Source organism: Dufourea novaeangliae, unplaced genomic scaffold (assembly GCF_001272555.1).
Source record: "Dufourea novaeangliae isolate 0120121106 unplaced genomic scaffold, ASM127255v1 scaffold6, whole genome shotgun sequence".
NCBI classification, from domain to species: Eukaryota; Metazoa; Arthropoda; class Insecta; order Hymenoptera; family Halictidae; genus Dufourea; species Dufourea novaeangliae.
Window position 1 is genome coordinate 956,738 of NW_015373900.1, and position 14,351 is coordinate 971,088.

Genomic DNA, 14,351 nt, shown 5'->3' on the forward strand with positions numbered 1-14,351 from the left:
TAGAAATTCTAGAGAGCCGGCGGATTCATTAGATTTAATCATCTGAAGATTTTGCTCAACGCAAACAGATTATAAAACATAAATCAACGAGCTTTTAATGAATATGTTTAATACATACGCTATAAGACTGTAACAGTTTATAGTACTCTACAATTAAAACATGTGGTATCTCTTACAAGGTACTTACATTACGAGTAACCCCACAAATTCGTTCTTTACTCTCATTATTCAATCCGGTGACAATTCTCAGAAGAAAATTAACACACCGATTTTATCGTCAAACGATCTGCACTCACTGGACATCTGACTTCGATATGGAAGCCAGAATCGATTTCCTGCAGCACAATTTCTATGTAAAGAATAATACCATCTCTCGACTGCCAAATCGGTCGTTAGAAAATAAGTAATATGATTAAGCAACAGATTGTATTAGAATTTTTATACAAAACAAAAAGATATATAAAACGTGTTTTATTATATTCATCTCGAATATAAAAGCGATCTCACAATATAAGTCCGCGACGGTTCGCTGATCCTTTTATCCGTGTGATAAGTAACGTATACACATACCGTGTCAACTGTGTTCCATTAATATCTTTTTCGGATCTCTTGCTTTCTATTTTCGAACTTCCAGTATTTGCACATTCAGGAATGCGTGAACATAAAAGATACGAGGAGATCGTACACCGACAATACTGTGCAATGTAAGTGTGAAATCGTTGTAAAATAGAAGGAAGCAAGTTTTTTCGGGTATGTTATAAATTCATGAAACGTTTGCCGGTATTAGTAAAAGTATGTGTAAAACTGTCGATGGAACAAGCAGTTTACACTGTATTCGTGTGGACAGCGTTTCGTTCAATGAAATGTTTTCACGTGCAAAATTCTTGTTCATACAAATAGGTGGACATTTGTAGCGAGTTGATATTATATGCTGTGTTAAAATCGACGTCGAGTATTTTGAGAAAGTCACTTGCATTTTGACGAATCGTACGCATATCGTAGCAGCCACTGTCATTCTCTAAATATTAGTGCTTAGGGTTCATAGTACTAGACTGATAAGTCCTGTATCATTCACTATCGTATAACACCATTTTTGGATGTTACGTGTGTTTCCACTCGAGTTCTCGAAACACCGAGAAGCAAACAATACGGCATTGTGTTCGACAATTGTTTCCAACCGTATCATTGTACTGACTCGATCTCTTGATTTGCAAACGGCAACACCCGAACGATCATCCACATCTGTTGAACTTGAAGGGACAATGATAATGCGTATATTATTCACAGTACCGTTGCTCGTCATCTTAAATGTTTTTGATTCTTCGATAACTTAACGTTTAGTTACCTTCCTTATTTCCATACCGTCTTTTCTTTTTTTAAATTACTGTCTCTATCAATAGAATTATTGTATATAACACATGGCACGAATGTAATGTGATAGATCGACTCTATAGCAACTACTGTGCACGTTCCACGATGCATCTTTCGGGAGTTCGTTCGTTGCGTCGTATGCATTTGGTCATCAAGCTGCCAATTAGATACTACGTCAAGCATTTTTCGCTACAAGAGCATCGATCAGTCTAAGCTTCGCTTTGGCCTGTTTGTACGATTCGTAAACGTTAGTGACTTGCGGGCCACGATCTTCCCTTTGCATTCTGCGACCGGCGCGAACTTCAAACTGTGCCTCCAATTCTTTCAGGGCTCGACGAAGACGTTTCTTTTCTTCTCTGGTTAGTTGCTGTTGAATCATCAGCTCTTCTCTGAAATCGAACCGAACAACGTTTACTGGAAAAAATTCGAGTTGAACGAGAGAACACTGGCGCATTTAGATGAACCTTACTGTGGAAGCGCATGAAGGATTTCATTGTTGCTGCGACTTCCTTCGCTGCTGCTGTGTTGACTATCACTGTCGGTTGGTAACTGCTCCACCGGATCTATGCAGTCTAAAATGCCTCTGTGCGACATGTCTGGTTCGCTCGCTCTCCTCTCCGTGTCCGACTGATTACCAGGAAGATTTGATGACGTGAAATCCATTGCTTCGTGTTCCAAGATAGTCGCCAATTCCGAAATGCTATCCTTATTTTTGTTCTGCAAGAACACAGAAACGGTTCGAGACAACCTAAATTGTTAATTATTTTATTATCGCTGGTGACGCTAAAGATACTCACCACTCCCGCTCTAATCAGTAATCGTTTCAAGGTTCTGTATCTGTCGTATAATGGTCGAACAACGACCCTATCTTCTTTCGAGACGGGCCTTCCGAAAGTGTTCTCGATATTAAGCAAAGCTTTCTGCACAGCAGTCTTTTCATCCATCAGTTGCTCGTACGTGAGTTCCTCCATATTGTCGGGTCTGTTATATTTCACTCTCTTCTCGGTGAGCTTTTTCTCAATCTCCTTCACAGTTTCTTCCATCGACGTAGCCATCGACTTTTCTTGGCTGTTATTGTTGTTCGTCGGGCTATCGCATGCGATTTTTCTTCTATTGTTTGCATTGGCTAGCAACGCGCTCACCGGATCTTCTTTCAAAAGTTTATGCTCCTTTCGCAATTTATTCAACTCCGTGCACAATCTTTTCACATCCCTGTTACTCATCTTGTCCGAATGACTCGGACGGTGGCCGAAATTCTCTTCAAACTCATCCTCGTATTTCTTGATCTTTTTCTTCAAGCCATTTATGTGTTTCGTCAGACTTTTTAAACCGAGCTCCGCGATACTTGGCGTGTTCGGCTGAGCTTCGCTTTCAGAATAAAATCGTCTGGGTAATAACAACGAATTTCGCGGAGATAGCATGGCTTCTACTCGAGCGTCAGCGGCTTCTCCCTGCAAAGGTATAAGCAGCATGTAATAAGCTACCAATGACATTAAGAGCACTCGTCGTCGGTTCATCGTTATTTACATTTTCTTGGCGTTGAAAGGTCCAATTGGTCAAGCTGGGATTGTTCAAGTCCTCGTGATCGACTGTTGGCGGACGAGCCGGCGACGGGGATCGGCTCGGTCCGCTGCTCAACATTTCCAAAAAGCTTTGCCCCGGCGAACCATTGTAACGCTTGGGACTCGAGGACACGTGATAAATATTCTCCGGTCCGTCTTCATTTTCCTATGTGTGAGGATATTATTCGATTTGTTATAGAAACGTTATTTCAATCCTTCTTTCGCCATGCAGCATAAAAAAAAAAATAAAAATCTACCTTGCTGGAACTCTCCGTGTCCACGATCTTGTGCACCCTTCTCCTACGAGCTTGTCGCCTTCCCCTCGGAGTGATGCTTCTGCTGAAACGTTCACTGCTCCTCAACTTTTCGACATCGCGCTCGAATTTCTCCGTTTCCAAGGCAGCCTCGCACGGCAACGGAAACGATGGGATTTTCTTTGACACGGGTGAAACGTTCGTTCTCTCGTGCAGAGGTAGACTTCCGCATCTCTACAAAAAAACGTCGGTACGATCGAATAAGTTTCTGCGTAACCGACAATTAATTAAAAAATTCAACCAAAGCTTACCACGCCATGACCCATTTCTTGTCCTAGCTGAGACAATACGTGCAAATGTTCCTCGCTGTTGAAATCCTCGTGACTGCTCACGCGTCTGATCGTATCCGCGGTTTCGGTCGGACTTTCGAGGACACGCTCCTCGCTGCTGCTTCTAAAAATTGTTTCATGTTTCATTAAACTAACGAACATATTCACGGCGTTACCTTTATTACTAAACTACGGATTTTATGCATTTATAATAGGGATCTGTCGAGTACAATAAGGGACAAAAATTGGATGCAACAAGTTTTCTATTTTATTCTGAACCCAATAAAAGGTACTTAAGGGAAGATAACAATTTCTATATTTGCTCTTGTCCCTATGTATAAAAAGTTATTTTGCACACAAATCCGCAGTCTATTTATTACCTTTACACTTAGTTAACTCTATACTTCAAAGTAGTTTTTTTATACTGTATATTCTGTATCTCTCTCGCGTAACAAAAGGGATTACCCGTAAAATAAATTTACAATATTATTAATTATAAATTATAATTATCTTCGTAATTCGCACCTTATTAACTTTCTTTCCTGACAACAGGATTCACGACGTTCTTTGCGCTTACGCGGTTTCAGCGCGCAAAGCAGGAACGCGCTGTCGGTCTCTGTATCCTTCGGTTCGTCCTTTGCGTCCTTGCAGAATTTACAATCACTCGCAGGGATCACGCCGTTCACCGCGCTGTTATCACGAATGCTGAAAAAAAAAAAACTTGTTTTTATTACCCTGTACCATAGACGTAAAATACCTAGATCACGCATTTTAGTCGTACAGCATCTAACTATAATTTTTTACACGGCCTGACTATGGAAGATATTCAGAACGCGAGGTTTAGGTATTACACGTCTATGCGCTGTACCGGACGAATAATTTCTGCCTGAGATCCTATTAAATTTTTGAAGAATAAAAATGACGACGCCGACAGACATGTTACCGATGTACGCGCGTTTTCTGTAGTAGTGGTAAACGCTTTCGCGGTGAGTCATCGCTCCTCGGGATATTATGAGTGTATGTACTTGCTTTTACGTGACCGGCGAACCCATTGAAACGAACCCAGCACTCGGATGCGTTCTTACGGTAATTTACTACCTACATAGTATTATAGTAAAAATATTGGAAAGGTCTGATGATTGACGTATCGAACAACGTTGTCCCTTATAGTATATTATTTCTCCCGTGGTCAGGAGCAATCGGAAAATTCCATTGTCCCACGCCGTATAAGACCGGTTCGATCGGAACCCATAGAAAATTAACCAAGTAAACAGCATCAATGCCGACACGTCGGTCGTTCCCATTAATCCAATTGGCGGCGCAGCGGCCAATCGATTACGAAACAACCGTACCGAAGCCAGACAACGAAAAGTGGAAGCGTATCGGAAACATATAAAGCTGAAAATTATATGTTCCACCACGGATTACCGCAATTGACTTAGAACATTCATGGATAAACCGATACGGTCCCTACAATTTAATCATCGATCGATTGATGCATGCACAATTCACGTGATACTTATGTATAACGTGTATTCCCATGTATTAATGTTCGTCTGATTCGCCATTTCTGCGTTTGGGCACGGAAGCAAAAGAAACGAGGCGTCTTCGATAAGAAATGTATATTTAGATCTCAGGTGATTCAATCGGGATGCAACCAACGAACCGACAGATACCGGTTTCAATTAGTTCGATCAATTTTATCGGTCACTCGACAACAATTTATCGATCGTTTTAAGGAATATATATGCAACACCGTTATCGACTAGAGTCTTGAGTAACAATGCTTTATAGACAGACACTTGTATAACTAGCGTATAAAGAAAAGTATACGAAATCGGATTACTTGCGCGATAGCATAACGATACGGTTGCATAACGTAGTAAAAGGATCAAAATCTCGAAAATTATCAAATGTAGCGGTGATTCCGCAACAATACTGTTTGTACTACTGATTGTATTATACCCTCACGAGGTAAACTCGGTTTCCACTAGGGGAAAAAGTGAGGTAGGCGAAGGGCCACTTACCATTTAGTTTTGGGAGTTACTGAAATTTATTCCAAATTAACATTCGGTTTAACATTTATTTCAGTACTTGAAATAAATTTACCAAATGGTAGGAGGCCCTTCTCTTGTGTCACTTTTTCCCCTAGCGGCGTAAGAGAAAGATCTCTTACAATTTGAAAAAATTTATTTCAAGTTCTGAAATAAATGTTAAACCGAATGTTAATTTGGTATAAATTTTACTAACTCCCAAAACTAAATGATAGCAAGCCCTTCGCCAACTTCACTTTTTCCCCTAGCGGAAGCCGAGTTTGCTCGTCGTTGTACAAGTATTATCTACATACTGGGAACAGGGTGACTAATTCCAGATACGCTGTAATATACTCTTGTATATCCAAGGCTTAGGTTAGTTAACTAACAATTACGGACATTTGCCGAACAACAAAGAACAGCATCGGTGTCCACAACAAGCGTAGAAAAACTCACTGTACGAGAATCCCTTTTCTTGGTAGCGGTCGCTCATGTAATCACGAACACCAACTTTCTTTTCCAATGGTGGACCACCGGCGCGAAGACGAGTCTCTCGGTGATTCGATGAAACATTTATGGTCACCTTAGACTAAGTAGTTAGAGGTAACGATCGAACGAAAGACAGAGAGAGGAGAGAAGAGCCAGAGAATATGATTTCTTTAGCGAATAACACCCACGGCCCGAAGAAAACTTCGTTCCAAGTTCGAAGATCAATATGGGGTTCGGGTCGAAATCGCAAGGCAGTTATTTACACAAGGAATCGATTACAATCGTTTCCTGCATAATAATTGCGTGAATCCAGTATGGAATGCCGCGAAATGCCCGGAACGCCGATTCTTGGTCGACTACAGGGATAAGGAAAGCGCGGGACGATTCACACGGTCGGTTTCACGTTCAGGGTCGCGCCCACGATCTGTGGTGTCACGATGATACCACGGAACACACCTTGGAACGCGTACGCAGCGCGACGAGTCTGAAATCGGACTGTGCCAGACCTGAGTTCGGTCCCTCGGTTGTATTTCGATGCTCGCTGCGAACTTATACACGGAACGTCTTGGATGTGTGAGTGGGGCGCGTGACTTTCCGTTCGAGAGCCTGTTTTTTACACACGTCCCCGGCATTCGCTGATTGGCTGATTCGGACAGTTGCCTACCGCCACCCGCGTTGCGAGCACGTGACAGTGAAGAACCTATCCGTGTAGAAACCCTTTCTCCGTCCCCCCCCTGCCTTCACCAGTGTGCTCGTCGTCGACGAAATATGTATAAAGGGTAGCACACCGCGACACGCATGCATGTGCAATCGTCGTGAAACGTCACTCATTCCGATAGAAATGAAAGACACGAGGTTGCATCGAGTTCCTGGTTATCCAAACCTTTTCCTGGACTCGTTCCTTTCGATATATGTATAGTGGCACGATCGATTCGAGTACTGAAATAAATGATAAAATCGAATGTTAATTTGGCATAAATTTCAGCAATTGTGACGGAAGAGATGGTCTCCTACCATTTGGTAAATTTATTTCAGGTACTGAAATAAATGTTAAATCGAATTTTAAGTTGGCGTAAAATTCAGTAATTGCCGATACCAAGCGGTAGAAGGTCCTTCCGCTAGGGAAAAATGTGGCGTTGAGGAAGGGCCTTTTACCACTTGGTATCCAGAATTACTGAAATTTATGCTAAATTAACATTCGGTTTAATATTTATTTCAATACTTGAAATAAATATTGCCAAGTGATACTACCCTTTTCTTACGCCACTTTTTTCCTAGCGGAAGTTGAGTTTGCTCGCGAGGGTACATACGTATTTCAGACGCATCCATTTTATGTTCCAATTTCGAACGTCTGATCGTACGACGAACCTATCGAAAGTAACTGTCGCATTCACTTCCCTAAACAGGCGGTTCGTTGTAAGCTACGCGGGTGAGCCACCAGTCATTGCATACGGTGCATCGGATGATTAAAAAGGAAACACGTCCGAACGAACCGGTTCGTAGTTACACGATGCCGCAACGTTTGCGATTTTACGTAGAAAGTATCTCGACACACGATCCTTCAAATTTTAGTCAATGAAACCGCTCTGAACGTTGAATCGTCAACAGAGAAATGTATCGAAAGGGTAATCGAACCGTCTTTAGTCGGACAGTGAAGCTTTGTCGATTCCCATTTAATTATTAACACTAGAACTACCGATGATAACGTATATCGATTTCTATTGGAATGATAAACATGGCAAATTTATGAAAATATAGAAATTTATAAATCAATTTCTTCAGTTTCGAAGTGGAATAAAAGTTGTAAAATATCGGAGAAAATACGAATGTACCAACAAAGTCATTTTGACTGCTTTGGTAGTTCTAGTGTTAAGGAAAGATATTTTAACGTTCGATCGGAACAGCAACAAGTATTGAACGATTTCATTTTTATTGCGTTTCTTATGAAGAACAGGAAGAGAATAGATTCTACAACAGGCACGAAAATATAAGGAAACACGTTCCAAGCGATATATAGCGTGCTACATAATTTCGTGTACTGTGCTGTAGCACCGCCGATTCACCGAGTACCCGTCAAACAACTTGTCCCTGGTGTTATGAAAATGTACATGTATCATTAAAACGAACGTACCCGCCGTTAAAAAGGAAACAACGCGTCACGAGACGAATGGTTCTCGTTCCATCGCGATACTTAGGCACCGTGTGATCGCACATTTGGCATCTTGACGTCAACGAGGTTATTTTTGGTCGTCGATGTACATTTAGCACGGAACTACATCGTAGAATCACCGGGAACAGGACGCACAAGCGCGTCTGGACCGCGAATGTTCGCGGATAAAATCGCATTTCCTGATACGAAGTCCCGACACGAGTTTCATTGACTCGTGTTTAGGTGGCTCACGGAAATTTGTAATAATTATAAATTTAGTTGGAAATTTAACAGAACCATTCTTGAAAGCTCCAACTTTCGATTCTAACGCCCATATAGTCGACGCAGTGTCGAACAAACAAAATGTAGGAAAACCGTTACGAAGATTGAATCTCCTAAACTATTTGTAATACGGGAAAATTGTTTGTACAAAATTGAATGGCGTAAGGGGCCTATGTTGAATTTTTTTTCAATATTATAAAGAGATATGAAGGTCAAGTTTGTGATCTAAAAAGAAATATATACAGCAATGTCTCGATGAGTGCGACATACTCGGTTCCACTTCATAAATTTGTTTCTTGGGGGACTCCCCCAGTAGTGTGAATAACACCGTTTCTCGTGTCGCATTCATCGAGGAATCACTGTAATTCCATTTAAAAAAACCAAACTTGACCTTCGTACCTCTTAAAATAATAATGTTAAAAAAATCGCCTTGCCCGTCAATTTGCTCTGTCGTGCCATTCAATTTTACGAAAACAGTTTTCTCGTATTTCAAATAGTTAAGAAAATAACGGCCGTACAGTATTAGCGCGGACACCCTGTATATACACTCACTGGTATCGATCGATTTAACGTTTGAACTTGATTTCCTAACCGAATGTTTAGCCTAGAAACATTGATTGATCTTTGTAAATAGTGTGTCGATTGCACAGATGCAATAATATAAACGATACCTCCCGATCACGTTTACGGAAACGAAGGAATCCAAGCTGTCAAACTCACTCACTCTGAAATCGAGCAAATGATAAACAGTCGAATTTTCACTACCGGCTCGGGGAGCAACGGACAAATCGCCACACGATCTCGCCATGCGACTGCCGCGACGAACGATCGATCGCGTATCGGCTACCTCGAGGAAATGAAAGTCGAGGAAGGTTAAGGGCGTTGGAAATTTCCTACGCGTCGAGCTGATCCCCGCTGCGACGACGAACGAGATACATAATATGTAGGTTCTTCGATGTTTCGCCGATCGGGGAAAAAGCGTCAGGGTGAACAGAAACAACTACGAACCTTGAATGGAACCAAGGACCACCAGAGTGCTCGGCTAAACCCATCGCGAAACAGAACCACACGCGGATGACAGAACGAGAATAAGTATTTTCGAACACTTCCTCGGCCGTCGACGATTTAATGTATCCGAGTACGAGAAACCGAGCTATTTTCTATTTTTGGTACTTTCGTATGATGCAGTTTTCAACTTTTTCCTTCCATTTCAATTTTCTTCGTATTATATTTACAAAGAAATATATGTTATACAGTTATACAACGTCTAAACATATTTATGGACTACATCCATGTCCATCCATCAAGAACACATGTAACTGGCTGCAATATGTTGATGTACGCGTCATAGGAAGCATTATCGAATCGCGTGGAATCCGTAAACGGCAACCACGTATCGTGGATTGCTTTAACAGACCCTTTCGAGCTAAACGGGAGGTTCCGAAGTGCGCAGTTTAGCGGCAAACTGCGAATAAACGTAGAATAAATTCGCTCGGAATATCCGGGCAAGGTTACCTTTACACGCCGTTACGTACGACATGCCACGAAACGCATAATATATATTGCCCTAACGCTGCCCCGCCTATATCAGGCTGGTACGAATCTAACATCTAAGAACGCTATAGCGTGACTTAATTAGTAAACCTCGTAACTCCACTTTTCGGCAAATTTTGCATTTTAGTGTCATTCAAAGCACTCAAAATAAATGCATTTCCATAAATAATGTGCCGCAACTCCTGCAAAATAATACAATTAAAAGACCTTAATTATTTTCTGTAATTTAATTAGTTAAAGTAATTCTAACTTGGTTTATTGCCCTCCTGTAAATTAAATACAATTTAAAAAACTTAATTATTTTCTGTAATTCAATAAGTTAAAGTAATTCTAACTTGGTTTATTGCTCTCCTGTAAATTCCCGTAAAATGGAGTTACGAGACGGTATATCCGACAGCATGTTAGATGCGAGGATAATCTTTCCCCTTAGAAATGTCAAAAGAAGAATGTCGGTTTCTCAAGCAAGTATTCCGCCACGTTATTTTTACGCTTCGACATGATGTATAAAAAAGAAAAGAAAATGCGAGGTGTAAATGTGAGATAAAAATAAAATTTTCGCAGTTACCGCGCAAACGATGAACAAGTAGCTACAAAAATAGAAGCGATATTATCGTGAACCGTAGGGGGAATTGCCCTTTGCCCGAAGAACACATTTCTTTCCGATGATCTCACTCCGAAAGCTAACCCTTTTACTGCCGAACCACGATATATCGTTGCGCGTTAGTCACTATGCGCTTGGAAATGAAAATTACATTAAATTAACCCAATTAAAATATTATTACCCTTAATTATTTAACACCCTTGACACTTGCTGTGCATCATAGAATTATTATTTATTTAATTATTATTAATATTATATGCCCTCTGTTTTATTCGTAAATGCTGTTCCTAAAGGACCTCCAACTTTTCGAATTTTCTTTATAATAGTGAATAAAGATTATTAACATAATTGTCAACAAACATTGAAATAGTCATTAAATCTGTTTCGCTTTACTTCGTAATGTGTTTTTCTTTAAATATGGTAATTACCATTTAAAATTAAATTTTCATAATTTTGTTCTCAAACCTCTTACCAAACAAAACAGTTGTACTCGGTACTTTTCGCTCAGATTCAACTTTTCCGGTCGGCGTTAAAAGGGTTAACAGAAAATTCTGGATTTACTGTAATACACAGAACGTCGTTTTTCGCTATTGCACGAATTGCAATCGATGCCGGGCCGAAAAGTATCTGATTTTAATCGTGAACTTTATCTCCAAACCGTATCTGGTGTCGCGGGTGGTGTCGTCGATCGAAATCCAAAACGATAAAGTCGCATTGCGTGTCGTAATATTCACGATCCAAATCGGGCCGCATAATACAATGACGTTCCACTGATAACTTTTCCATCAATATTCTTCGACGGTCAATCGATATCTCTCGCGTTACTCATCGATGCTTTGGCGCTTACGAAAAGTACAGTGAGGGCACCGATGTAAAGAATTTTTCGATCGATCGTTCCGTTTGCCTTTCCTCTCCTTCCATTGGAACGAGTAGTTGCACGATGATCAATTGAATGGAACCCGTGGAAAACGATGATCGAAAGCTTGATGAACGAATGCAAAATCGGAAATCGATCTTTAGACCGGGTCAGACATGCGACCGAATTCGGGGCAAGCGTGATGAACGCGTGCTAACACGTGAGAAGTCGTGACCGGATCGATTTAGCTCCGCCGAGAGGTGTATAACGGCCGCGATTACGGCTCGTTTCATAATTGCTACGTAACTGTATGTTTAGTGACGCGGTCGCACGAATCAGCCAGCTCGCGAAATAACAATGTAACATCGCGAAAGAACGTCCTGTGCGCGCTTGTGTACGACTCGAAATACTTGTTCTTTTCTCGGAACGAAAAGACTACTACCGATTCGAGGTACCGGTTGATTCTATACAGTGGGTAACAAAAGTATTCGCACACCCTTTAAAACGGAACAACTGTTTTCAGATTGGTCCAAGTGACGTTGAGTTCATTTGCGAAGTTAGAAACATTAGTTTACTAAATATGTAAGCAAAAATTTGAAAAATGTGCAACTGGTCGGAATCGCAGAGAAAATTGTATAGGTCGCTTTTTACAACTTTGTAAGCGACAAAGAAGACATACATGCATACATATTTCATGCAACGTTTGTGACGGTGAATACGGTTAAACGACGACAGAGATGTTCGTTTCGAGACTGACCTAGAACGAATTTGCAGAGCGACCCGGTCGTAACTTACCAATCGGGGAAGAGTTCGTTTGCTTCGACCAAGATATCGCGAAGTAGTGTGGTGGCAGGTGGAACATGAGGTAGAATCACGGGCGCGAACACGCCGCAAACGCCGGCGCTACGTCCATGTCTGGTTTCGTACCTGCTCAGGTAGATCGCCAGATAACCGAGCAAACGATAGTGCGATGATGGCAGTGTCGATAGAAGCTCCTTCGTCAAGTTGAGCCAGCATTCGCGATCGGTCGTGTAATTCTCTGAAACGGTAGATTCAATGATGTTCAGTGAGGTCGCTAAAGGCGAACGTACAATGGTCCAGAATCAAAATTTAGACGTCTACCATTTCAATACATGTAGATCAAGGGTAAAAAAAAAAATTTAGTCATTAACTTATTATTAATCACGGAAGATTTGTTCGATTGCAGTATTGTCCTCTTTAGACCCTTTCGTATCATTAGTCTCAGTAAAGAAAAATATAGAGAAAATATTCTTTAAAAATTTCGACTTTCATAAAGTTTTTGAGAATACTGTTAGTGAATGATGGCGTCATCGAAGAGGTACCCTAAAATTGACAAAGATTCGTTCATTTATCTAGTTTGATTTATAGAAAAATTATAAGTTTGAAAATTGTTGATTGCTTGAAATAAATAATCGTAGGATCTGTTAAATTTTGATTCTGGACCACTGTGGGACGTAGCGGGGAAGCATTTTAGCGGCGAGAGTAACCGCCCTGTCAGCCACACCTGCAAAGCCAAATTCTGTCCAATGCCTGTTACAAAGTTAACTACAAATTTAATGCAAGATTTGCTATAAACAACCAGCGCGCACATTGACAGTAACATAAGCAGCAAATTGGCTCGCGCGAGAGTCTGTTTCGTTTTTGCCCCCAATTTGACACAGGTTATGTTGCAAGACATGCTGCCAATTTGCTTCACCATTCTGTCAGCTGGCGTTGCCTGCAAAATCCAAGTAAAATGCGGAAACAGGTCGAACTTGTACACATAGCACAGGACGCCTTGAAAACGGCTTAAAGGCGCCTTAGACCTAAAATAGCCGTAAAATGAGCGTCTTCAAGGCGTCATGTCCTATCTGGGCAACTTTTGTCATTTATTGCTGGTAACTTGCCTCGAAACTTGTACACATAGTACATGACGCCTTAGACCTAAAATGGCCGTAAAATGGGGGTCTTCAAGGCGTCATATGCTATCTGGGCAACTATTGTCATTAATTGCTGGCAATTTGCTTGAAACTTGTACACAAGTTTTTATCAGGGCAACTTTTGTCATTTATTGCCGGCAATTTGCTCGGAACTTGTACACAACTGGTTAGCAGGGCGATGTTCTTACGGGCATGAACAATCAACAGCCTGGCGACGATGGTGGATGCCACGACGGGTTGCGGTAATTCCTTGAGATATTGACGAAGAAGCGTGGCTGCGGTCGGCGGACAGGCCGCAGCCTCCAAATCGGCATCACCTCTTCTCTCGAAGGTGGCCCTCAGTCGTTCGGCCAGTCGCGGACTCCCGCCGGAAAGACGGAACACAGCGGCGCTTTGGAATCCATGAGCCTCGATGTAACTGCACAAACGATGCACCACGAACGGCACACCCGTGTCCAGATACGATTCCACAGAGTCCAGTCGAGCGCCGAAGACTTTCGTGGATCCTACGTTGCGTCCCAGCAACGATACCGCCAACACACGTTTCACTTTCGCCAAACGGGACTCGTCCTTACAAAATTCAATCGAACGTCGACCGGTTGAAACTTCCGTGCGCGTCTGGCTGAACGGAGATACCGTACACACGGATGGGCGCGATTTAAACGACCGATCGTACTTGGATGCATCGTATCTACGACGACCGGTTGGTTAAACGCGATTCCAAAGTCTATACACACATGTAGGTATATTGTATGTACACTCGCGGAACAAACTCGGCTTCCGCTAGGGGAAAAAACGGCGTAGGGATAAGGGTCTTCTACCACTTCGTATTGGGAATAACTGAAATTTATGCCAAATTAACATTCGATTTAACATTTATTTCAGTACTTGAAATAAATTTACCAAGTGGTAGGAGATCTTACTCTTCCGA

At 41.6% G+C, this 14,351-nt stretch overlaps 1 protein-coding gene across 1 annotated transcript in view; it reads right to left on the reverse strand.

Moving 5' to 3' along the window:
- Positions 1-1,277: 1,277 nt before the first annotated feature.
- The window catches only part of LOC107193621 (protein FAM13B), a 14,340-nt gene continuing 1,266 nt past the window's right edge, over positions 1,278-14,351 (reverse strand). The window contains exons 3-11 of the mRNA XM_015583106.1: positions 13,609-13,990; positions 12,276-12,519; positions 4,042-4,221; positions 3,499-3,640; positions 3,191-3,421; positions 2,899-3,099; positions 2,169-2,822; positions 1,841-2,088; positions 1,278-1,760 (exon numbers count right to left, since the gene is read on the reverse strand). Coding sequence (XP_015438592.1) covers positions 1,547-1,760; positions 1,841-2,088; positions 2,169-2,822; positions 2,899-3,099; positions 3,191-3,421; positions 3,499-3,640; positions 4,042-4,221; positions 12,276-12,519; positions 13,609-13,990 — 2,496 coding nt within the window. The 3' untranslated portion in view covers positions 1,278-1,546. The remainder of the gene's footprint in view (positions 1,761-1,840; positions 2,089-2,168; positions 2,823-2,898; positions 3,100-3,190; positions 3,422-3,498; positions 3,641-4,041; positions 4,222-12,275; positions 12,520-13,608; positions 13,991-14,351) is intronic.